Source organism: Schistocerca piceifrons, chromosome 1 (genome assembly GCF_021461385.2).
Source record: "Schistocerca piceifrons isolate TAMUIC-IGC-003096 chromosome 1, iqSchPice1.1, whole genome shotgun sequence".
In the NCBI taxonomy this organism is placed as follows: domain Eukaryota; kingdom Metazoa; phylum Arthropoda; class Insecta; order Orthoptera; family Acrididae; genus Schistocerca; species Schistocerca piceifrons.
The window spans coordinates 622338144-622365771 of NC_060138.1; the positions used below are offsets into that span (position 1 = coordinate 622338144).

The window sequence follows — 27628 nt, forward strand, 5'->3', positions numbered from 1 at the left end:
CACCCGTATAAATATGGATGGAGCGCCTGACTCATAGCAATGGCTACCTGGTAAAGCTTAACTGCTAAGCTTATGACTCGAACCAAACTACTGCAGCTGTATCGTCATTCATTCGACCTAAATTTTGTCTCATATTACAATGGACCAACTTTGGTTCGATTTGGAGGTGTGGCCTAAAACTTTTCTCTCCCCTTGAATTTCGAGTCTCAGATTTCAGGTGCGGCTTAGATTCGGAAATATTTGTTGTCCTTGATTTCGAGTCTCATTTTTCAGGTGTGGCTTAGATTCGAGTGCGGCTTAGATTCGAGTAAATACGGTATCTGTGGGTAGAGGTAGCTCTACACTCACCCAAAGTGACTTTCCAGTGCCACCTGGCACACAGTCATGCAAATCAAGCCTTAGTGGAATAGTACACTATTTAACTGGTGTGTCCAATATTCTAGAGCCCCTCACGACAATTCTATGCTGGCAGCAGTTTTCCCTAGCTGAAATCTAATTCCACTATGTTCTACTGTATGTTGCGAAAGGTCAGTTTTAGTACAATGTTACTACAAAAAGTCTAACACCAAAAACATTCTGTAGCCCTCTCACACATGTGGTACTACCTGCTAAAATCAGACAGTCTCTATATGAAAATCGACATCCGCTGAAGTCAACAGTCCAACATCATTATCTCTGACCCCATTGTAACCTATAGTGTGACGGTTTCTGCTGCCTTCGACCAACTAAGTCTCTGCTGGCAACTGAAATGTGTGTCCCTGTGCCAAAAAAAAAACTTATTCTCTTTACCTCTTAACATCTCTTAATGCCTGCTCCGTATCTGCAAATTTATTTGTTGCATCCATTTTTAACGGGGAACACTGTTAGGTGGACTTCGTGTTGCCTCTTGCATTTAACAGTTGCTTACCATCTCCTCGTCCACCCCTATGTACGTTGGCCAAATTCTCCTATGATATTTTTCCTCTACATTCCTGGTGCTGGCAACATTGCCTCTGGAAATGCCCTTTCTTTCCGTACCTGTAATACTTAATGTTTACAAAAGACACTCCATTGCTAACTTAATAGCAGACTACAGATCCTTTGATGCAGCGGTATGCATCCTCCTTGATATGCCCAATGGTAATCCCCTTGGAAAATCACCAAGCACCCGTTGCCCAACTTTTTGCAACAAAACTGCATTTGCTGCATCACTCTGCCCTAACTTGTACTTGGTTTCATTACATTTTCTACAGTTTCCCCATACCTCTTCTCAGTAGCAATCAACTGTTCCTGAAAATATCTTGTACTGTTCTGTTTCTTATACCTTTGCAAAAATCCTTTCCCTAACTGTCCAAAAGCTTGCTGCATCCTTTAATTGTTCCATACACCTCAGAGTATGTTTTTGTTTCCCCCAACTGCCCACAATTTTGGTACACACAACTGACTATCCATCCAACCACTCACCTCTGCCGATGTTTTAAGGTCCTCTAAGAATGATCGTACGTCCTCTGATGATTTTTCAGAACAGGGAACAATGAGTTCTGTGGCAGCTGGATCCACCTCATGCTGCAGTACCTGAAGCACTGCTAACTGTCCATCTTCAACTGCCAACTGCCCATTTAGATGCGTTTTATTTGCCGTCAGCTGCATTCTAACAATATCTGTACTGCTTCTGGCTCCAACACACATTTCGTGTCTGACTCTTCCGCTGTGACACTCTTACTGTCTATTACCCACAGTAATACAACAGAACAAGATTAATTACAATTCCAAAAGATCACTGCAAATTAGTCTTAACTTCACATCATGGGCCACCTAGATTATCTCACTGCCTTGCAATGTGACCTTATTGTTGACCTGTGTAATGGGTTAAAGGCACTGACTCTATGCATGATGACCAAGTAAGTTACACTGCATGCATCTGACAGGCACCAAATATTGCCCACTGCCATTACCTTTAAACTCCACTAAGTCAGCCAGCTCCTTCAGCCTAAACGAAGTAACCTTCAAGTTAAAATGACAGTTAAACTTCACTTCCTTGTCTATTACACTCTCAACAACATAACCAAATAGTTCATCAGTCACCGCACCATGCTGACACAGTAGGTCTTGGTCCATATGCCGTGCTATGTGAAGACAATTCTTCAAATTCTGGCACCAAACTATAGTGCCCCTCTGGCCCAAGGTGTGGTGGCTATGAGCCAGGATGGTCTGGTGTGGTGGTAAGGGCAAGGTTGGATTCCAGCTGGCTCCAGACAAAGGCAACTCCAAATGTATAAACTCATTTTATTGACACTTACTTGATACACTGGGTTTGTGATTGGCTATTGGCTGGGCTGACTGCCTGCACACCCTTTGTTGCTGACATGGTACTACACCATGATGGTGTCCTCGTTACATAAGCTGGCTGCATGGACCCCATGCCAGCAGTGTGTGAATTTGACAGTGGTATCCTTTGGCATCATGGTGGGGGGTGAACACTGCACTGAGACGCCTGTCCGGTGGTGGCAGATGGTGGCTGATGTGCATAGGAAGTAACTCACTGCCGCTTCAGCAGGAATCGGCTGTGCTGCTGGAGGTGACTTGGTGTGGCCAGCCCCGCCATCGCGCTAGACTGTGCTGCTGGAGATGAGGTGAGTGACCAATCGTGCCATGGCACTAAGTCCAGGGAGGGTTTGGTTGTGAGACTTACAATAATTCTATTACAAAGATGACCACTGCTTATAATCAGCTGTAGGATCCTAATGCATATGTTCCCCTACGAGTCACATATCTTAAAACTCCACTGCCACTTTCGGTGTGAAAGTCTGCCTTATGCTTTGCTGCACTACTAGTCGGTGCAATACCACTGAGTACAGCAAGCTAACCTGCCTCACAACATTGCACTGGCCTTGTTGAATTATTGCAGTAACAACATCCACACTTGCCCGCCATCAGTGATGCTGCAGTACACTGCTCAGGATCACACTAATATGGCCATATATGGTCATTACACAATGTACCAATGGTTCCTAATCTACCCTTATTCTGAATTTGAGCTGCACCCTTTGAGGCTGATGCCCGTTTCGTACTTTTTGAGACTTTCTAACCTAAAAATCTGCCCAGTCCGCTGCACACTGGCCCCGCTTTCTGTGTAGCCACCTCCTGTGTGCAGTGGACCTCTGACCTATTAAGAGGAACCTGATAGCCTACCACCTTATAGTGCAAGTCGAGGGATCTGAAGTTTACACAGTTGCAGAGCCATCTGAGCCTCTCATTCCAAAACTCCACTCGGCTGTCTACCATAGGTCAGCAATCAGTCCTGTTGATGATGCTACAGATGGTGAGCTCTGCTTTCATCTCACAAACAAGACAGACAGTCTTTACTGATTAAAATAACTGTCAAGAACATGAACCTCTTGAAATCCAAAGTACCACACATCACTGGCACTGACATGAGGCACCACCTGCAGTTGGCTGCACCCTTTGCTCTTCATGGTATCTGGAAGGACGTATTCCAGATCTGGGATGACTACCTCCAGTATGCAGAATGCATCTAGGACTTCTTCCCCTTCTTGCCAGCCATATGCCCCTAAGGGATCTGTTATACATTTAACATTATACCTCCAAACACCAGAATTCCATGATCTGTAAATGCCCTTGTCTTATAGGCCAAGAGATTTCCTGTGAAACGGGGTAGCGACTGCATTTGGCTCAGCATCTTTATCGCTCACAGATAGCGCCTGAAATCTGTTTGTCAGGCAAACCAGGCAGACCTTTTGATCAGTGTTCTGGGAAGCCTTTTGCTGCCTGACACACTTCAAAATGACTTCCCAATCGACCAGGAGTGAGGGTCAACCTCAGTGCAGGCAATAACTGGGCCCCCTTTGGTCACACATTTGGCCCCCTGCAGTGATACCCATTGGCAACAGCCTCAGTCTGTGTGATTGAAGTTAGCACCACCTAGAGTTATGAGAGAGAGGTCACAAAAGTAGATTCCAACGAAATGCAGCAATTACAGTTCCTATCGGTACTAAAGACAGCAGAACTCATGAATTAAATGATGTTTATTAATCAAACTGCTGCTGCTGGCTGCTCCTCCTGTGTCGGTAGCTGGATGTAGACTGACTAATCACCTACTGTTCACAACAGTCACAAATTCAAAGTGAATTATGTGACAGTAGCAGTAAATAGCAATGTGATACTACACTACAGACTTAACTCAATGAAATTATGCAGGAAATAAATAAGAAGGCTTTAAACATAAACAGTCACTATTCAGTTAGATAAACACGCAGATAATACTCACTTCTTGATGGAAGGTTGTAAGAAAAGCAAAAATGTAAACCAAACAGTGTGTGCTAACACCAACGGCAGTGGAGGCTGCTGCTGCTGGCCACTCGTATTACGTGGCTGCATCAAATATCTTTAGAAGTGCATGTGCTTTGATTTAAAATGTTCTGGCAAAGAATCTGTTGTACTTACCGTGCATGCATCAGATACATTAAATCATTTTCAGGTGTGTCATTGAGGAAAATATGAGCTGTAGAGAAACATATCTGATCATACTGGAAATATTAATGGATTTCAAACTTAAATTCCGTGCTGATGTCTCAGTGAACACATGGTGCAGGCTAATACATGTTAAAGCCTCAATTTGGTCTGAGGTAAACGAAGAGAACAACATTCTAGGGAGAATTATGTTGAAATATTAGAACAACCTCTAATTACCCATATTGAAGCAGCATCTCGTGGAGTATCTTTCCATGTTCCAGGTACTGTCTGTTAGGCAAGATGGTTGGCGAAAGCTACTTAATTGTTTGGAAGAAGATAAATAAGTTTGTGATATTTATATTTTACATGTAGCTGGATTTGAAGGCACAATTCTGTACCCCATTTATAAAGCCAAATCATTGTGTTTGAATGATATTCTTTCAAAACCTTATAAATACCAGCTTGTCAATCATTATATCTCGTGCATGGCTTTAAAAAAATGGAAAAAAATAATTTATAGTACCTTTCACCTTTTTCAGTATGTTGCTATTGCCATCTTCATTTGTAATTTCTCTTCTGAAAAAAAGTAAGAAAGAAAATGCTCATTGCAGTGATTCATGAGGCAGAATTATCAGATGAAAACATTAAAGGGATTCAAGTATGAATCAGTAAGTTTGTAATAAAGTGTGAGTCTTTCTTTCCAGGTTTGATTTTAGTGACAAGTTTCATAAAACAGATCCATCTCAGTGACAAGAAAATTAAGTATGATCAATTTTAATCATTAAACTGAAATTTTTAAATGACTCACTGAGTGAGTTGTCAAGCTCATTGATTTGTAGAAATGAGCAACAGAAGTAGTATGTGATTCAGGGTGCAGAGCATAAAAGAGATATTATCAAAGAAAATTTTGTCAAGAGATTTTCTAATCATATTTGTTTCACAAAATTGAACACAGTAGCATTATATATTCTATTATTGAAATTAATACAACAGTATTAATTATTAAGGTGTTACTAATGAAGCTCTCGGTTAATCAGCTACTTCTCAACAATACTACTTAGTATAAAATATAAACAAGATTTTTATGTGATTTTTCATTTTCTGCCCCAAGGTTTCGGCCAAGGGTTAAACACTTACCCTTTTTCCACTGAGCCTAAATTACGTAAAACTCAGCTTTTTTGTGCAATAAAACCAAACTGTAGGGTAGCACACACAAGAAAAAAAGAAATTAAAACTTGAATATGAGCCACTCTGTTGTACACATACTATTGTGTAAAACTCAAATCATCTTGATATAGAGGAGAAACTCTGTCAGTAGAAACAATCACATTGACCATATTAAGCATTAGTATGTGCTGTGTTCATATATCCCAGTCTGTTTAGCCATTAGCAGCATCTTTTACACAAAGCAGTTATGATAATGACCCTAAATTCCGTTTTGACCATCACTTTTTAAAGCATGGTGTGCTTGTATGAAGGCAAGAAGAGGGAAGTTGTGCAGTAACAAGAGACAGTGTACCACTTTACTCAGCATTGCCATTCTGTTCTCTGGTTTTGTGTGGATTTATTTAGTGATGAATTATATATTAGTGCACATTCAATCACAGCTATTTTGGTATCAGGGTGTTCATTATGTGGGTGACAGAAAGGAAATGCACCGATTGTTACAGAAAGTGAAACTTACAGTATTATATGTATATCAATCTTGCTAGAGTCGCTTAAAAGTCACTCAGTAGTAATGAGGTCCACTTGCAGAGCTTGGTCCAGCATTGTTTGTTGCTAGGATAGCACCAGCAAAGCATTTGATGTTTGACTGAAACGGGGGTGGGGGTGTATAAGATTGGAGTCTGGGAGAGGTTGTAGAGACATTGGTGAGATTGTGGAATTTTTTTTTTTTTTTGTTTTTGAATCGCAGAGAAGTAATTGGTGGCTCCATCTTTCAATCTGCCCCAGATTCACTTTCAGTTGCCCTTTTTTCATCCCTCTGTTCTTCATTGTAGCTTTTCTTTGGCTTCAGACCTCTGTAATTGTCACCATTTTCTTGGTGTCCTTTTCATCATCCTACTTCTTTAGCTTAGAAGGCACCTGAGTGCTCATTTGAAAATAATACAGGGTGTTTCAAAATGAATGTACGGGCTCTAAGGCTTTGTAGTATTTACTATGTTCAACTTACAGTTATAAATAATACATCAAATGAAAGAGCTGCTGAAACAGTTTTTTCTATAAGTGTTCACTTAGGTGAAATGTCAAGTCATCACTGAAGACGACAAGATTCAGATTATCTTCATCCTCATGCAGCAGCGTTTCATTTGCAAAGTTGACACACAAACTGTATGCTGTAGGCTTTTTACAGCTAGTAACAATGGCAGACAATAAGGACATAGTTGTAAGCATCTCCTTAAAGGTCTCCACAGAGACATCACTGGAAATGATGAATCATGACTAGCCAACCAAACTGATTTCTTGGTGCTAGACGTGAAAGGCTCTCACTTGTTCAGCATGTTCTTCAGTCACTCTTGGTCGTTCCAGTCTCTTCCCTTTGCGTACAGGTATACACAACTGTTTGAGTTGCTCTTTCATTTGATGTATTATTTATATTTGCAAGGTGAATGTTCGAGGGTCACTCCAAAAGAAATGCTCACTATTTTTGTAAAAATACGGTTTTCATTCTGCATGTGTGAAAGTTTTACAGTGTGTAGATACATCCTTCCTGCTTGTTTTCAAACTTATTTCAACCTGTTCCCGTGAGTGGCACCGTCACAGCATGTCTTCAAGATGGCTGCTACTTTTGACGTTCGTCAGAAGCAATGTGCTGTCATATAATTCCTGTGCTGTGAAAATGAGACAGTGGAAAATATCCACAAGAGGTTGAAAAAAGGTGTATGGAGATGCTGCTGGCGATCGCAGTACAGTCAGTCAATGGGCAAGCAGGTTACGTGATGAAAGCGGGCACGGCAATATTGAGGATTGTCCTCGCAGCGGCAGGCCTCGTACTTCACACACTCCAGACAATGTGCAGGGAGTTAACGAATTGGTGACTGCTGACAGACGCATCACAGTGAACAAATTGTCATGCTACGTGGAACAAGGTTTGAAGATGATGACTCCCTTGTGCACACTGCCAAACAGTGGCTCCAACAGGTTGGTCCAGAATTTTACCATGCGGGTATACAGGCACTGGTTCCAAGATGGCGTAAGGCAGTTGAGAGGGATGGAAATTATGTGGAGGATGGAAATTATGTGGAGAAATGAAAATATTGTTCATAAAGGATGTATCTACACACCGTAAAACTTCTAAACATGTAGAATAAAAGATGGATTTAAAAAAAAAGTAGTGTGCATTTCTTTTGTAGTGACCCTCGTAATAAATGCTGCGAAGCCTTAAAACCTGTATATTCATTTTGAAACACCCTGTATGTACACTCCTGGAAATGGAAAAAAGAACACATTGACACCGGTGTGTCAGACCCACCATACTTGCTCCGGAAACTGCAAGAGGGCTGTACAAGCAATGATCACACGCACGGCACAGCGGACACACCAGGAACCGCGGTGTTGGCCGTCGAATGGCGCTAGCTGCGCAGAATTTGTGCACCGCCGCCGTCAGTGTCAGCCAGTTTGCCGTGGCATACGGAGCTCCATCGCAGTCTTTAACACTGGTAGCATGCCGCGACAGCGTGGACGTGAACCGTATGTGCAGTTGACGGACTTTGAGCGAGGGCGTATAGTGGGCATGCAGGAGGCCGGGTGGACGTACCGCCGAATTGCTCAACACGTGGGGCGTGAGGTCTCCACAGTACATCGATGTTGTCGCCAGTGGTCGGCGGAAGGTGCACGTGCCTGTCGACCTGGGACCGGACCGCAGCGACGCACGGATGCACACCAAGACCGTAGGATCCCACGCAGTGCCGTAGGGGACCGCACCGACCTGTACACGCCATCCAAGCTCTGTTTGACTCAATACCCAGGCGTATCAAGGCCGCTATTACGGCCAGAGGTGGTTGTTCTGGGTACTGATTTCTCAGGATCTATGAACCCAAATTGCGTGAAAATGTAATCACAGCAAATTAGGGACACTGTTGCTCCTGGGGTATCGGCGAGGACCATTCGCAACCGTCTCCATGAAGCTGGGCTACGGTCCCGCACACCGTTAGGCCGTCTTCCGCTCACGCCCCAACATCGTGCAGCCCGCCTCCAGTGGTTTCGCGACAGGCGTGAATGGAGGGACGAATGGAGACGTGTCGTCTTCAGCGATGAGAGTCGCTTCTGCCTTGGTGCCAATGATGGTCGTATGCATGTTTGGCGCCGTGCAGGTGAGCGCCACAATCAGGACTGCATACGACCGAGGCACACAGGGTCAACACCCGGCATCAATGGTGTGGGGAGCAATCTCCTACACTGGCCGTACACCACTGGTGATCGTCGAGGGGATACTGAATAGTGCACGGTACATCCAAACCGTCATCGAACCCATCGTTCTACCATTCCTAGACCGGCAAGGGAACTTGCTGTTCCAACAGGACAATGCACGTCCGCATGTATACCGTGCCACCTAACGTGCTCTAGAAAGTGTAAGTCAACTACCCTGGCCAGCAAGATCTCCGGATCTGTCCCCCATTGAGCATGTTTGGGACTGGATGAAGCGTCGTCTCACGCGGTCTGCACGTCCAGCACGAACGCTGGTCCAACTGAGGCGCCAGGTGGAAATAGCATGGCAAGCCGTTCCACAGGACTACATCCAGCATCTCTACGATCGTCTCCATGGGAGAATAGCAGCCTGCATTGCTGCGAAAGGTGGATATACACTGTACTAGTGCCGACATTGTGCATGCTCTGTTGCCTGTGCCTATGTTCCTGTGGTTCTGTTAGTGTAATCATGTGATGTATCTGACCCCAGGAATGTGTCAATAAAGTTTCCCCTTCCTGGGACAATGAATTCACGGTGTTCTTATTTCAATTTCCAGGAGTGTATTTATTTTCTAAAAGTACAGTGAGCAGGTGTGTTAGAAAACATATTCTCTTTGGACATGCATATAAATAAATAGGTACTTTAAAACCTTACAAAGAACTCCTAGTAATGAGCATCATTCTGTTGTTTGCCAAGTGTTGCTGGAAATCTGTGACATTATCAAAACATGCTTATTAATTTTTACTGAAATCTTTTGTCAAGTAAATCAGTTTAAACATAGGCTTTCATTTTCTAATTTCTCTTTTAGATACTGGAATACTGTGTCGAGATGTTGAATGATACAGCACGAGTGCAGTACTTACTGTCTGCAATAGATCAGTCTGAAGATCCTCAGGTGTTACAAGCTCTTTGTCAAGTGTGCCACAACCTGCTGATATCAAACAAATTTGCTATTCATAAGTATAAGTAAGTAGAGCTTTTTCTTTTCTTTTTATAATATATGTTGATTATTTATGCACAACAAACTAAGAGAATCACTTGCCATTATTATTAGGTTTAATTTTAAAGGACAAATAGGAATTTGTCTCTGAATGCTTCCATCGCCCCCCCCCCCCCCCGCCCCCTTTCCTTCACCCTCCCTCTTACATCTTCAGATCTCCATTTCTAGTAAGGTTAGCCAAAATATTGCTTCTGGCTCTTGCTCTTTGTTGCACCTTGTTTCTTATGGAGTACAGTTTCCATTGGATTTTTCTCTTAGGCAGCCTCTCATCTGCCATCTACCTACATATGCCCTAACCAACATATTCTCTGTGAATTGATAAATTTAACTAAAAATCTCCCTTGCATAAGTTCCTGTAATTTATGATTAAGCTTTATTCCCCACACCTCTGCCACGTTTAATGGTCCATAAGTTTTTCATGAATTTTATGAAATAGGATTATAGGATTAACAAGATACACTGAATGCTGTTTAAAGTCAGAATGTCAGATGTTTGAGAAAGAGTCAGGTTTTTTTTTTTTATTATTATTGTGAGTGTTACTGTAATTTTATGAACATTCGCACGATTTTGAGGACTATGACAACATTGATAGTGTTTGCCCATAGTGCACTTGTTAATGTTACATACATAAAGTTTAGTACAGAAGTCCACATCATATGCAGGTTGTAAAAATGACCTTCCAGGAGCTTTAAAGTGGTAAACATTCATTGTTACAGTATCTAATTGCATCAAAAGGTGAATCGTGTACAAAATATAAAGCGTACTCCCTAGAGAGTAATAAGTACAAAAGAAATTGGTACTTTTCAGCTCAGAGATCCGATACATTAACGAGGAGTGAACTAGTGAAGAGGAAAAACAGTGCTCAATATCACTATGAAAGGTGTGTTTTTGACATCAGAGCTTCAGAATATATAAAATAGTTGTATTATGAAAATGTTTTATTTCTAAATCTAATTGTTTCAGGGGCAGAAAATGCGAAAACTGTGTTAATCCTAATTTGAATGACTTCATTTTGCCCCAAAGGGTGCCGTAATAAGTTTGAGAAGATAATCAGTTTTTACTTTGTATGAAGAATGTATGTTTTTGCTTCATCAGTTTATCTGGGCACTGCATATTGATGACCTCTCATGGGTATTACAGTGAACTCTCAATAATTTGAAATTCAAGGGATCAGAAAAAGTTCACATTAACAAGTGTTCAAAATAATATGAATTATTCAAATAATTTAGAGGAATTGAGGAAAAAAAGTCAAGTAAATGAGATACCTGTTACCCACATATGTACATTATATTTATTTTAATAATGACCAAAATAATATATACATATAGACATATGGTACAATTTGAAAAGCATACCAATGAAAATGTTACACATCATTTTGAAAAATAGTCATTGATTTTGTTTTGAGAGAGTGGCTTCCATATAGCACTGCCAAGTGAATTTTCAATGGTGATGGGAGCTAAGGAGAAATCATCACTAGCTTCCATCTGAGGGCATAGGAGCATTGAGTATGGTCAGATGACTGTGCCTCACTAAGTGTGACTGGAGTTGGCAGTTATTCTTTGTTATCTTCCACTTCCTCATGCTCATCTTGACAGGCCAACAGTTCAGCATCAGTTAGAACACCATGGACACCAGTGTCATTGTCAACATGAATGAAATCATCAAACGTTAACTCACCACAGCTGGATAGAAGTTCCCTCACCGAATTTGTTAATTCTCGTGAGTCTGATGGCTGTTTTACATTTTAAACCTGCACTTTCTGAAGCAGTTATACAGTGTGTTACGATCAACATTTTTCCAGGCCATATCATAGTCAAAACTATTATGTTTGCCTTCTCACCTTTTTCAGTGCTATCCAGCACAAGTAAAACAGTTTTTCTCGCACAGAGAGTTTTTAAAATTTTGTAGTATGCATTGGCCCAGTGGTTGAAATCTTGATGTTGCGTTGGCTGGAAAAAAAAAAAAAAAAAAAAAAAAAAAAAAAAAAAAAAAAAAAAAAAAATCAGTTTTACAAGATCTAATGATGGTGGGTCATTAGGTACAGTGCAGTTGTCAAAAAATAGTAAAATTTTGTGTTTCTGTTTTTTCATATGGCAACTTAGGTCAGCCATTCATTAAACAATTCCATCATCATCCATGACTTTTTTTAGCGATAAGTTGTGGGAAATGATTTTATTCCCTTGAAATAGTGTGGTTTCAAAGATTTCCTTATTGTGAGTGGTTTCAACTTTTGAGATCCATGTATGTTACAGGCCAGAAGGACAGTTATTCTGCCCTTGTGCAGATTCCTTCTATGACACTTTTCATCTTTGACTATTGGGTGCAATCAGGAAGACATTTATATACTTAAAAAAGGGCAGTTTTGCCTATGTTGAATATGTTGCGTAAGTCTTAGCCATTCAAAAGTTGTTTTAGTTCATCAAACCGTTCAATACAGAGAGAATTTTCCATGCTGGCTCTCTCTCCAAAGAATTTTTTTTAACATGATGGAATGACTAAAAATGGGAGCCACCCTTCAGTTGCCACAAATCCTTCAATCCCAAGGGACTGAACAAAGGACTTTGTTTTTCCTTCAACATGAAGCCACTTAAGGGAATGTTTTGTCCTCTAAACTGGCTTATCAACTTTAGCAAGCACTCTTCAATATGGGGAAATTTACCCTAATGTGATCTTTTTTTTCCAGTGGCTGAGACACTTCCAGTGACACCTGTTGGCAGCAGGGGGTTTTGATTAATTATCATTTCTATCTAGAGAAGCTGCATAGTCATCATTGGTATCTGTTCTTTCGGAACAGTTACTATCTTCATATACATCTTTGTGGTGGTCAGACAAGGCTGACTAGAACCTCTGTGACGAGTATGCCTCAACTCACATTCCCATGCAGTCAAACGTTAATTAGGCTCTGTGATATCCATATGCCCCATAATTCTTTATATTGCACGATTTGACCAGTCAGTCAAGTAAAGGCATACAGTGAGGTCAGTTTCAAACTGTCAGATGGTGATACTGCGTACTAGTGTGAGTCAGCGTTGTATTTTTGTCCTTCACAGTGATCATTCAACATCTGATGACATTGACTCCCCTTATATACTCTACCAGACCTGATAACAACTCTGGTGGTCGTTCTACCCGCTGTTGAGAATCACAGCTGTAATCAGCTATGTACCTGCCAATGGTGTATACACGTGCACTGTCGACCAACTATGCCTTCTGAGTGCTTCACTGCTTTTGTCAGGCAATTTAAATAGAAAAAGATTCTGGTGCAGGTGCTGTTGATTCACAAAAAGGTTGCATTGTGAGCGTGTGTGTTGCTACAGGTATGTAGCATATCCAAAATTTGTCTTATTCATAATGTGAGTGTAATATGCTGCATTCATCTCTAATGAATATCAATCCATGTTATTCCAGTTTGTGGATCACTTCTGGATGGAGCAGAATCTTGTATAGTGTCATCTGTCAAATCAAATCTTTTCATGCAAATATGTTTGTAAGTTTTAATGGTTGCATAAAATGTTGCATCATGTCCATTACATCAAAAATAATTATATATTGAAATAATTTTAGCAATGAGAATATGTGTAAAAATATGGATGACTATGACAACTGGAGAAATCCTACTTAAAACATTTTGTTTGGTTGTAAATCATAGGACAAATGACATATCTGTCTTGAGTGTGTTTCATTTTAACAAATTGTAGCATGCCTTATTGAAAACTGTTTTTTCTGTTGGTCCTTTCATCATACACTCAGCCATTCATAATGACAATGATAAATGTACAGCTTTCATTAGTCTCCTAGCATTCACATTTTCATTGTGATTTAGGAATGTGTGTTGGGGATGAATAAAATTGAACAAGTAAAATCAGAAACTGAAACAACCATACATGAACTACCATTGAACTGTGGCATATACTTGCCAGTACTGCACATTAAATTGAATGAAAAAGCAGCATAAATAAAGTAATAAAATTTCAATCTTGCGCTCTTGAAATAGTGTTTTTCCTTTTGAAATATGAACAGAAAACAGGAGATAATTTTGATGTATTTCATTAAAAGTTTCTTTGTAAGTATCGATTGGTGTTAGCATAATGCCAGTATCATTCTAAAGTGCATATTTTCGAGTGAGGTTGTGGAATTACAGTTTGAATACCTTCTAGTGCTTCTTAACTAAGACTTTGTGGAAAGACATCCCATGTTGTTAAAGAAAGCACGTATTCTCCTCTCTCTCTCATTTAATTCCACGTACACAACACACAGGTTTATATTGCTTTGTCATTTGCCGTATTTGCATAGCTCAAAATAAAGTAGTAGTTTCCTAAATTACACATAATGAAATATTGTGTAGAGGCTTTACTCTCCTGAACATGTTTCAGGAGTAGGAAGACTGATTACATCACTCTTGTCTAACTTTGTTCAGAATTTTCACTCATGATAATTTTATTTATGAGCTGATTTACTAGTTTTTGAGTTTGCTGCTGAGTTGTTTTCACAACTCTTGACGATTCAGCACTAAACCCAAAACTTCTGAACCATCAATTTCATGAGTAAGCTTTCAGGATCACATTTATCAACTGTTTCAAAGGGCATCACAGTTAATACAGCTCATTGCAACATCCCCTATTGCCACAAAGCCTTTTCACAAATTGTTTTTTTTTTTGGTTTTAGGGCGCATAACTACGATGGTCATTAGCAGCGCCCAGACTAAGCTAGGAATGCACTGCGAGGCACAAGGTTAAAACAGAAACTAAAAGGGACAACACTATAAAAGCTATATTAACAGGCATGGGATGAAAAGAAAACAGCTTAATCAAATGTCCTTAGACAGGTTTGTCAAGTGGATAAAACAAAGAATGCGAGCAGCTGCTCCTGGGTCATCCGCTAAAATGGCATCCAGAGTACATGGCAGGCCAAGATCAATGTGCAGTGTATTAAAATTCAGACAGGACGTTAAAATGTGGTGTACTGTCAGCAATTGCCCACGTGGTCAGAACGGCACCGGTCAGAACGGCGCCGGCGCAGCCGTCAGCAGATGGCGATGGCGATGGCTGAACTGGCAGTGTCCAATTCGTAACCGGGCCAAAACGACCTCCTCCCACCGAGAAGGGCGTGAAGAGGTCGTCCAAGCCATGGGAAGAGGTTTCAAGGCCCGAAGCTTGTTGTCCATAAGTGTAGCCCAATCAGCATGCCACAGCGATAAAATTCGCTGACAAATGACCCTGCTAAAGTCAGATGAAGGCACACAACAAGAAGCTGTCCAAGGCTGGAGGACCGCAGCCTTGGCTGTGGCATCTGCAGCTTCATTCCCAGGGATACCAACATGGCCAGGAACCCACATAAAGGTAACCAGAGAACCGTCGTCTGCCAGCTGCTGAAGAGAGCGTTGGATCCAGTGCACGAAAGGGTGAACCGGATACGGATCACTGAGGCTCTGGATGGCACTGAGGGAATCAGAGCAGATGACATAAGCAGAATGTCGGTGACGGCATATGTAAAGAGCAGCCTGGTAGAGGGCAAATAGCTCAGCTGTGATGACCGAACAATGGCCATGGAGCCGGTATTTGAAACTGTGTGCCCCGACAATAAAAGAACACCCAACACCGCCATTGGTCTTAAAGCCATTTGTATAAATGAAGATCACATTAATTGACTTCGAACGAAGTTCAACAAACCAGGAGTGGTATACCGAAGCTGGGGTAACCTCCTTTTGGAGCGAGCTGAGGTCAAGGTGAACGCGAACTGAACTATGACAGTTTCCTCAGTGAGGATGAAGTTGTGCAGCAGTTAAGATGATAGACTAGCATTTAGAAAGACCAGGTTTCAAATCCCCATCTACTCATCCAGGTTTAGAATGCCCCGAAGTTTCCTTTCAAATTTATGGTAAGTTATGGGTTCAGTTGTCTGAGAAAAGGACATGGCTGATTTTCTTCCCCAGCCTTCCTTAATCCTAACTGTGCTGTCTCTCTAGTGACTTCATCGGTAATGAGATGCAAAATACTAAACTACTTTCATTCTTTATAAAAGTGCACTGGTTCCAGTATCAGGTTTTAGCAGACTGTATTATTTTGGAACTTAATTAGAATAGTAAGTGTTTTCATTGCAGTTGAATTGTGGTGGGCAGTGTGTGTATTCTTTCAGTGCACTAGTTCTGCCATGTGCACTGGGAGCATTTTCAAATCACATTGGTTTTTTTGCACAGTGCCGCATATGCATATAACAAGGGGGGACCAGATGCCGTGAATATGAAGTCAAGATTAAGAATAGAATGCAGTGACTTGCTTAGGTCTAAAATACTTTTATACATTTGTGTCAGTAAAATATAACATAAAGAAGAAAAAAGGCTTGTGTACACTTCATTCATAATGACGTTCATAAATAATAAAGGCCATGAAATTCATTTTCTCTCTTCTTTTACTTAGTTTAATTCCAGTTTTCATTTACAGCTGACTTTGAAGCCAAAATCTGTCTCAGCCATATGTACTTATTACTACCCATTACCAGTGCAGCAAATGTTACAATACATACATAGAAGAAATGTGGATGACATGAAATTTAGAAAACATGACAGTTGCCCTTCCAATCTCCTACCAAACTACCCACCCCTTTAGCCTTTTCTCTTGTGTTGAAGTGATTAATCTGATAAAGATCATAATGTTGAAAACACAAAAAATCATATGAAGGCTGTCATATTCCTTAGGCTTTTTAATGTTATATTAGGTCACTAGCTTACATCATTCCATGCTTACTGTGGATGGTTGCCAAGGTACACTATTTTTGAATCCTGTTTGCTGCCTGTAAATCAAACCTGTTGCCCCTTTTCATTCATTTTACATTATTCGTTTAAAACTTTGAAACTGTGTTCAATAAGTGAGCGGATCTAAGCAGAAAGTCTAAAAACTGTTGGCAGAACTTCACAGAAAGTAAGTGAAATATTGTTAGAAACATTTTAAAATGCTATGTCTTTACAGTGTATTTTAATTCATGTTTTATAGAGCACAAACATTAATGGATTCCTGACCACAAAAATAAAACTTTGTAATTTTGTTTAACTATTTCAGACTAATTCACATGCTAGCATTTCGACCAACTTTCCTGCGACACTTGTGGAGTGCTATTCTGGCTGTAAGGCAGACATCGCTCTTTGGCAGTGCCACACCACTACTGCATATTGTATCAAGGGGACTGCCACTGTCGAGTGATGATTCTGCACGCATAGTGCCACTGCTAGCAGTGTTCTGCTCTTTATTCAGTTTGCTTCTCATAACACTGCATGACGGAGAATTCTATGGTGATGATACAATGATAGGTATGTATTGGAGAGAGAGATCAAATTAAAATATGTCACTGGTTGGTAAACAAAACATCTCTCATGCTGTTATCCCTCTTCACTCTCTGTGCCCTGTATCCTTTGCTTTTGCTTGTTCTGCTCTGATTTCTTTCATTTGTTGCTATTTGAAAAAATAATATTGTCATATGAATGAAAGTTATAAACATAATTTGTCATAAAATGTTAGTTAGCTCAAATCAGTAGTATAATGACTCTTACTTCGTCTTACTGTTTTTTAGAGGACAAGGTGTTCACTCTATGCTGTTCATGTCTGCATGTGAAAATTGCTTTTTTTATGCTCAATATCATTAGAGCATATATATATATATATATATATATATAAAAAAAGAAAGATGATGAAACTTACCAAACAAAAGCGCTGGCAGGTCGATAGACACACAAACAAACACAAACATACACACAAAATTCTAGCTTTCGCAACCAATGGTTGCCTCGTCAGGAAAGAGGGAAGGAGAAGGAAAGACAAAAGGATATGGGTTTTAAGGGAGAGGGTAAGGAGTCATTCCAATCCCGGGAGCGGAAAGACTTACCTTAGGGGGAAAAAAGGACAGGTATACACTCGCACACACACACATATCCATCCACACATATATATATATATATATATATATATATATATATATATATATATATATATATATATATAAAAAAGAGATGCTAATTTCAAATTCAGTTCGTAAAAAGATATCAAGAATATTCATTAAGAAAGGTAAGGCATGGATAACTAAGGTAATCAAAATCTCGTGTAAGAGGAAGAGGAAAATTTATATAAAGGCTAGAAGAAGTCAATTACGTGCACAGCACAAAAAATACTGTAATATTTTAAGGAAAGTCATTAAAATGTCAAGAAGTATGTATGTACTAATAGAAATTAATAATGTGAATAGTAACCTAAAACTATAAGGGATATTATCAAACAGAGGACAGGACAGTCAGTCAGTATACAAGACACCATAACAATTAAACTAAAAGACAAATGTTGTTGTGGCTAATAATTCACAAATTGAGAGTACTTTTCACAGTCACTTTCTAAATGAAGTAGCAAAAATAGAGTAAATAGTTCAGTTGAAGAAGCAACTGGCTATATTGAAAATGTCGTCACATACAACTTTAAGCAACTAGAAGTAGCACCAACCACCTTCACTGAAATAGCAGACTCCTGAGAGAGAGAGAGAGAGAGAGAGAGAGAGAGAGAGCAACTAACTTACATAGGGTTGATGGAATGTACTCAAGAGTAATCTCATGCTTCAGTAGAAACAATTTAGTTTGCATATCACAATTTGGATTCCAGAGGGGTTGCTTATCTGGGAATGCTGCTTATATATTCACTCATCAAATAGCAAAAGCTTTAAATAATAAAATATTGCCATTTGGCATTTTTATCTTTTGAAGGCATTTGATTGTGTAGATCATATTACTCTTGTAGAAAAAACTCATGTTTAATGGAACTGATGGCTTTACACACAGCGGGTTTGAATCATACATAGCAAACAGATTGCAAGAAGTTGTGGTGAATAATTCAAACAATGTCGGAAGGGTAGAATATTTTAGTGGCTGTGGAGTAATCACAAAGGGAGTCCCACAAGGTTCAGTTTGGGGTCCATTCCTATTCATTATACTACACTGATCAGCCAGAACAATATGACCACTGACCTTATATTGGTATAAAGCCACTGCAATAGCAGAGTCACCTGGTGAGGAATGACTGCTAGTCAGGCACATGTATGGTGCATATAGTATCAGCGAGCATGCTGTCTATGTAAAGAACGGGAAATGCGCCCAATCTATCTGATTTTGACAGAGTGCAGACTGTGATGGCCCAGAGACTCAGCTTCAGCTTTTCGGAAACCGCATGACTTGTCCAGTGTTTGAGGAGAGCTGTGGTGAGTGTCTTCAACATATGGTGAAACCAAGGTGAGACCAAATCCTCATATCGTGGGGTTGGGCGACCACCCTTCATTACATATGTCAGACGTTGTAGGCCGGGCAGGCTAGTAAAACAGGACAGGCAGTGAACTTTGGCGATACTATCATCAGACTTTCATGTTGGGCTGAACACAAGTGTGTCTGAACTCACAGTGCTCTGAATACTCCTAATGATGTGTTTTTGCAGCTGATGACCCATGCATGTGCAAGTGTTAATACTACAACTGAAATGGGCATGTGACCATTGGCACTGGACATTGGCACTGTGGCAGATCATTGCATGGTCTAATGAATCTTGATACCTTCTTCATCTTGTAGTGGGAGGTTACAAATTCATCGTCTCTCAGGGGAACAGCTCCTTGACACTTTTAATGCGGGATGAAGACAAGCTGGCAGTGGCTTAATTACACCCTGGGGAACATTCAAGTGTGCATCAATGGATCCAGTGGAGCTTGTGCAAGGCAGCATGACAGCCAAGGAGTATTGTACACCAGTTAAGGCCACGTACACTCCTTGATGACAATCATGTTACCTGACAGCAGTGTCATTTTTCAACAATATAATGCATGGCGTCACAAGGCCAGGAGTGTGATGGAGTGATCGGAGGAACACAGTTGCAAGTTCCAATTGATGTGCTGGTCTCCCAGTTCACCATGTCTGAACTCGGTCGAACACATCTGGGATGCGATTGAACATGGCATCAGAGCTCTTCGGCTCCCTCCCCTGAATTTATGGGAATTACGTGTCTTGTGTGTGTGTGTGTGTGTGTGTGTGTGTGTGTGTGTGTGTGTGTGTGTGTGTGTATGTGTGTGTGCGCAGATGTAGTGCCAACTCCCTCCAGCAAACTACTAAAGCCTCATTGCTTCCATGCCATAATGTCACCACTGTTATCCATACCAAAGGTTGACATACCAGCTATTACATAGGTGGCCATAATGTTCTGGCTGATCAGTGTACATGTGAATGATCGTCCACTTAACAATCAGCTGTTTGCAGGTGGCACTAGAGTTATAATAAATCCCATTAGAGAGAAAACAACAGAATAAACTGTAAATGATGTTTTCCAAAGAATTATTAAATGGTTCTCAGAAAACGGACTCTCCCTAATTTTGGGAGGGGGGGGAGACAATTTTCAGTTCTGTACAACAAATAATCACACCAATAATTGATGTAGCACATGAGCAGAAGCCTGTCAGTAGGCTACAATGTTCCAAATTTTTGGGTGTACATATTAATGAAAACTTGTAAACTGGAAGAAACATATTACTGAGCTTCTCAGACAGTAAGTTCCGCTACTTTTCCTCTTCGTATAATTGCTAATCTAGGAAACAAGCGAATTAACCTGACATATTTTGCATGTTTCCACTCAGTAATGTTGTTTGGGATAATTTTGTGGAATAACTCACTGCTGAGAAAGAAAGTATTAATTGCAGAAAAATTATCAGTAGGAATATTATGTGGTGTTCACTCACAGATGTCGTGTAGGTTCTTCTTTAAGGAGCTAGAAATTTTAACTGTGCTGTTGCTAATGAAATTCATCATAAATAATCCATCACGATTTGAGAAGAACGGTGATGTCCACACCTACAACACTAGAAGCAAAAAAATGGGCTTTATTACCCATTATAAGTGTAGTGCCATTTCTAGCTTCCCAACAAGTTGGTGAAGTGCTGTTTCACACGATTTGCCTGGTTGATGTACGCAAGTTTTCATCTAGAGAAACCTCACTTAACCTCCTTTCCCCAACATACGCATTAACCAGTTTCCTAACGTCTGTAGAAGAAAGGAGGACAGACTGATCAGTTTCGTGACCTGAGCCATGGTATGATTAATCCTCCCTGGGTTCAGAATGAAAACGACCTTCTCTGTCCTCCAGGCATTTGGAATGGCTCATGCACCTAAGCTCCTACACTGTTTTTCAAACATTAGGAATGGTTCCTGCAGCTAGACTGACCCAAAAACAGGCCACATATGAGGCTGATTAATCCCTCTCCTGCTTGTTGTAACAAAGCTGGAAAGATAACAACTGGGACCAGTAACTTAAAAGTTTGAAACATTCTCACAAACTGCTGGAGTGTCTTGGAATCCATACATTCCTTGCCAGATTCCCATTTCTCCCACTGGTTACTTGTAAACCAGTGCTTCACATTTGCCATTTCCTCTAACTCTTCTGGATTTCTTCATATTTTAACTTTATATAGGTCTGAGTTTGTCTGCTTTCTTAGGATTCTTACAGGCAGTGGTCTGTCTAGCACCTGTTTCCATCTTAAACTCAATGTCCATGTGGTCAGATTAGGATAATTTCAGATTTCCGGGTTACGCTTCAACAGGTATTCAAGTAGGAACTCACTTCTCCTGTTGATATCACTACTTCCCCAAACCAGGTTGTGGCCATTGGCATCACAAGCAACCAGTAGTTGATGTTCACCTGCAAGCAGCTGTCTGAGTTTCCTGATTTCCTTGGGTGGAGGAGCACTGTCCTCATAAGGAAAGTATGCTGAGGCCAGTACCACGTTCCTTGTGCTCTCTTACTCACAATGCTTCATTCTGATGGTCATGAAGTCCTTGGAACAGACGCTTGCCATCATTATGGCTGAAATTCCATTTTAAACATAAATTCAGGTCCTGGATGTTGTCAGATTCCTGGCATAAATTAACTTATCTCTATTTCCTCCAAGGCCTAATATGCCCACTAAATGCAACTTGGGCTACAGGATCAGGGCGATGTCCATCTTCTGTCTTCTCAGAAGGCAAATCAAGGCAGCAGTTGCCCACTTACTGTGCTGCAGGTTTATCTACACTGCTTCCAGCCACCGCTGTCACCTATGATGCCCTTGATGACCCTGAATAATATTTTAGAGCTTGCTCCTGCATTTCCCTCAGGCATTTTTCTGTGGCCTCTCGCAGGTTTGGCCAACAGTTCCAACATTCTGACCAAGCCAGGTGGCACAATGTTTAAGACACTGGACTTGCATTTGGGAGGACGACAATTCAAACCCGCGTCCGGCCATCCTGATTTAGATTTTCTGTGATTTCCCAGAATCATTTCAGGTAAATACCAGGATGGTTCCTGTGATAGGGCACAGCCGCCTTCCTTCCCCATCCTTCTCTAATCCTCCCCCGAATCAATCAACCAACCAAACTTCCGGTTCGCCAGCATGTCTGGTTCTGAACTCATACTGTCTCTAACAGTCTCTATAGAGGAACATCCTTAAGTAGTTTTGTTACATAGACTGATAACTTGGCAGCCTTGAATAGTTGCACGGTTATCTTGACTGGCAGCTTCCCACATCTTGTGGAGACATCTTGAACAGCCAATCCACTGTTCCTGTCCCCTCACAAAGATTGGACCACCCTTGTCCAGATAAACCTTCCTGAATTTGGGCCCCTGACTTGAGCTCTCCCCAATTTATTTCAGAGGTGGCCATCTGGATTTGCACCTTTTGGTGGAAAGTGGTGCCAACAAGAGGGTGGTCTTGTTGGATTACTGCCATACTAGAAATAAAAGACTGCAGTACTGTAGGTCCAATTCCCTGTTTCCTGTCTTGGCTTGCTCTGGATTTGTTTCTCCTCTGAACTAGGAGCATCAGGTGCTTCCCTCATTCACTAATTACCTGTACTAATCATAGGAGAGGTATTTTAACTCCCTTCTTTTCTTGTAGGTTCATAACCTTTTAGTTCCTTCCATTTGTTCTTAGGGAACCATTCTCTACCTTTGTTTTACTATTGTTCTCCCCCCAGGGGCTTACCGCTCTTTGGTGAGTACATGCTTGGTGACCACGGGGGCCCGGCCCTTGCAGCACCGCTTCTCTTTCAGTGCTGCTTGTCTCCTCTTCTTCTGTCCTTTTCCCCTCTCTTGGGGAGATGTCTCGTGCCTCCATGGGCTCTTGAAGCTCATTTGCATTGGTTTACTTGTAGGTCTCTCCTCTCTTGTACTGCTCTTCTCTGTACTTTTCTTTCCCTGTATCGCTCTTTCCCTGCACTGCCCTTTTCCTGTATCGCTCCTTCCCCGCACTGCCCTTTCCCCGCACTGCCCCTTTCCCCGCAAAGTTTTCTCTTTCCGCTCTTCCCTTGTTTCTTTCTTTCCTTGTTCTGCTCTCCTTTTACTCCGCTGTGGCGTTTGAGGCCATCCTCCCTTTCTTCCTTCTCTTTTCTTCTCCTCCCTGTGTGTGCCTGACGGCCACCCATGCATTTGACGTGGAGCAGGAGAGTGGGTAACGGGTAATTCCCAGCCCCGGGTTGTCATGTAGGGCCCGCATGTACCCCCTGGTACCGGCCAGGCCCAGGGAGGGGTGATTGCCTGAGCTGTTACCTTCCTCCTCTGCCGATTGGTCCCTGTGTCTGTCATTAAGGAGGTGTGACCTAAGGTGTGGACAATCACCTAAGGTGAGGGGCTCCCCTTCGGAGGGCCCCTGCTGCAAGGAGGGCGCCATCGGAGATGCCGACAATCATGGGGGACTTCTTCCCAATGACTGATTTTGCTTCTCTTTCTCCAAGTGTTTCGCATAAATGAAAGTGGAATAAGGCTCCTACCTCAACATCTCTTCCTGTTGCGCCTCGATATCTAGTAGTCTCATATTTAGATGAAAACCAGACTTTCGCTTCTGTAAACCCCTTTGTTATACAAATAGGAGTGGATGGCATCACCGGCCCTGTGAAGTCATGCTCTCGTCTCTGCAATGGAATGCTGCATTTGGAAATTGATAGTGCTCTCCAGGCCCAGAAACTACTCAAGGCCCAAACCCTCCATGAATATCCTATAAAAGTAGAGGATCACGGGACACTTAACTCGTCCCGCGGTGTTATCTACACCCGGCTGTTGGCTGGCTTGACGGAGGATGAAATAACTAATTATCTATTGGATCAGTGCATTGCTGCTGTTCATGGAGTTATGAAGAAGGAAGCTGCCGAATTGGTGCCCACTCGCACATTATTGCTGACTTTCGATTGGTTAATGCTTCTTACCAAGATCAAGGCAGGCTATGAAGTCATCTCTGTGTACCCTTACATTCCCAATCCGTTGAGGTGTTATAAATGCCACCAGTTCAATCATACCAGCACGTCATGTAAAAACACGGCCAAATGTGTCACCTGTAGCAGGGATGCAAATGAGAACACGTTCTTGTCCCATCTATCAAGACGAGCAGGCTGTTCAGGAGATACGGGTGAAGGAGAAGGTATCTTTTCCTGTTGCCTGGAAACTGTTGGAGAGCCGTAAACCGAATGTCCCTTCGTCTGGAAGCTACAGGACCATGTTAGCCTCTCCCCGTCCCACAAAAAACATGGCTACGCAGACTTGTGACTTACAGTTCAGTTCAATAGTGGCAAAGTCATCTCGCCTTCAGGCTGACACTCCGTCTCCTGCTTCAGTAGATTCTGCTACCTGTTACTCGCCCTCACCGGCGAAGATGGTTGCAACGCAGCCAGCGACACGTCAATTCAAAAAGGATTATTTCCAGGAAGATTTCTTGTGTACTTCAAGTTCGCAGCTGTCTGGCTCTTTTGCCAATCGCCAAAAGCCAAAACAATCGTCCAAAGGCAAAAAGTGTTCCCCTCTCTGACTCGTCAGCTCTCTTTGACTCGTCGGCCCTTTTCAACTGACCAACACCGAGGAAGCTCCATTGATCCTGCTGAGTTGATGGACGAAGATCCTTCTCCTGTGGATTCCGGTGGCCATCCTCCCTCGACAGCTCTCCCTAAGCGGCCATCGAGGTGAGTTTCTTCTTCCTTCTCTGGTGTTTCTAAATTTTTATGGCCCTTTTACAATGGAATATCTGTGGCCTTCGGTCTAACAGGGCAGATCTGCAGCTGCTCCTGCAATCGCACTGTCCGCTTGTCGTCTGTCTCCAAGAAACGAAGGTATGTCCTCAAGACCATTTTGCTCTCTCCCATTTTACTTCACTTTGAATGGACCCCCTGCTCATGGTGGGGTCATGCTGCTTTTACAAGATGATGTTTGTCATCGCCCTATCCCCTTGCACACCCACCTGCAAGCGGTTGCTGCCTGTGTTTTCTTTCCCGAATTTACCTTTTCCCTCTGCACCGCTTATATCCCTTTGTCTTCTGCTGTCATTAGGGCAGACCTGATGCAGCTTGTTGCTCAGCTTCCTCCACCCTTTCTGCTCCTTGGTGATACCAATGCGTATCATCCTCTGTGGGGCTCGCCTGTCACCTGCCCGAGAGGTTCTCTTTTGGTGGATCTTCTTAATCATTTTAATATTGTGTGCCTTAACACCAGCGAAGCCATGTTTCTTTCTGATTCCATGTACACTTATTCCCATTTAGACCTCTCGATCTGCTCTGCCCAGCTTGCTCGACGTTTCGATTGGTGTGCTCTTTCCGATACTTACACGAGTGACCACTTCCCTTGTGTGACTCACCTGTACAATCATAGCCCGCCACAGTGGCCCACTCATTGGAAATTCTCCCTTGCTGACTGGAGGCTATATTCCTCCTTGGCAGTCTTTGACGAACAGACGTTTCCCAGCTGTGATGATCAGGTTGAGCACCTTGTGGAAGTTATTCTCTCAGCTGCTGAATCCTCTATCCCTCGTTCTACTACTACTCCCCGTCGGGTCCTGGTCCCTTGGTGGACTGTGGAGTGCGGCAATACAATTGATGCCCAACGATGTGCGCTTCGCGTCTTTCACCGTCATCCTGTGTTAATGAACTGCATTTCTACAAGCAACTACGTGTGCAGTGCCATCGCACTATTAAGGAAAGCAAGAAAGCATGCTGGGTTTCCATCACCAGCTCGTTTAGCAGTTTTACTCCGTCCTCTCTCATTTGGGGGTGGCCTACGCCGGCTTTCTGGGTCTACCGCCCACTCCCCAATCCCTGGTCTGACTGTGGCGGGAAATGTCGTAGTCGATCCTGTAGATGTTTCCAACGCTTTGGACCGAGCGAGGTGGCGCAGTGGTTAGACACTGGACTCGCATTCGGGAGGACGACGGTTCAATCCCGCGTCCGGCCGTCCTGATTTGGGTTTTCCGTGAGTTCCCTAAATCACTCCAGGCAAATGCCGGGATGGTTCCTCTGAAAGGACACGGCCGACGTCCTTCCCCATCCTTCCCTAATCCGATGAGACCGATGACCACGCTGTCTGGTCTCCTTCCCCAAAACAACCAACCAACACTTTGGGCCAGTACTTTGCGGAGGTTTCAAGCTCCACCCACTACCATTCTGCCTTCCTTCCTCTGAAACAGGTGGAGGAGGCTCGTGCAATCTCTCTTCTCTCTTTGAATCGAGATTGCTACGATACTCCTTTTACTATGAGGGAGCTCGAACGTGCTCGCTCCTCATCCAGGTCTTCTGCTCCTGGGTCCGATATAATCCACGTCCTCATGCTGCAGAATCTTCCTCCTGCGGGAAAATGCTTTCTCCTCGGTACCTACAACCATATTTGGACTGATGGTGTATTTCGCATGCTTTGGCATGAAGCTATTATTGTTCCCCTACCTAAGTCTGGCAAAGATAAATCTCTTCCTTCCAGCCATCGTCCAGTTTCCCTTACCAGCAGCGTCTGTAAGGTGATGGAACGCATGATCAATGGTTGATTAGTGTGGTGGCTGGAGTCACACCATCTTCTCACTAATGCTCAGTGTGGATTCCGAAAGTGCCGCTCAGCAGTTGATCATCTCGTCACCCTGTCGACATTCATTGCAGAAGCGAGAAACAGTAGCTGTTTTCTTTGGTTTGGAGAAAGCCTATGATATCTGTTGGCAGACAGGCGTTCTATGTACTATGCACACATGGGACCTTCATGGTAGTCTTCCCACTTTCATCTGGGAATTTTTAACAGACCGAGTTTTTCGGGTATGTGTGGGTTCCTCCTTATCCCACACTTTTTCACAGGAGAACAGGGTGCCTCAGGGCTCCTCTTCGCCATAGCCATCAACCTCATTATGGACTGCCTTCCAACTAGCATTTCCACCTCTCTTTTCGTTAACGACTTTACTATTTATTGCAGCTCCCAGCAGCCGTGTCTCCTGCAACACTGTCTTCAGCATTGTCTGGACCGTCTCTCTTCATGTAGTGTCACAAAAGGTTTCCGCTTTTCTGCTACCAAATCCGTTTGCGTCAACTTCTGGCAGTGCAAGGTGTTTCTTCCACTGGCCTTGCGACTGGGCCAAAATGTTCTCCCGTTCATGGATGCCGTGAAGTTCTTGGGGCTTACATTTGACACGAAACTCAGTTGGTCTCCCCATGTGTCCTACCTGGCTGCACGCTGCACCCAGTCCCTAAATGTCCTTCGTGTATTGAGTGGTACCTCTTGGGGAACTGACCGGAATGTCCTCCTCCGCCTCTATCGATCTCTTGTCCGCTCCAAGTTGGATTATGTTTGCATTGTCTACTCCTCTGCACGGCCGTCTATCTTACGCCGCCTCAATACAATACATCATTTGGGGATTTGTCTCACCACTGTGCCTTCCGTACTAGCCCTGTTGAGAATCTCTACGCAGTAGCTGATGAACTACCACTGTCATACCAGCGT

The 27628-nt window shown here is 42.4% G+C and overlaps 1 protein-coding gene across 5 annotated transcripts in view; it reads left to right on the forward strand.

Moving 5' to 3' along the window:
- The window catches only part of LOC124804441 (ubiquitin-protein ligase E3C), a 226378-nt gene that overhangs the window by 102133 nt on the left and 96617 nt on the right, over window positions 1-27628 (forward strand). For all 5 annotated transcript variants that reach the window (XM_047264752.1, XM_047264754.1, XM_047264755.1 and 2 more), the window contains exons 8-9: window positions 9669-9826; window positions 16919-17166. In XM_047264752.1, the coding sequence (XP_047120708.1) occupies window positions 9669-9826; window positions 16919-17166 (406 nt within the window). The remainder of the gene's footprint in view (window positions 1-9668; window positions 9827-16918; window positions 17167-27628) is intronic.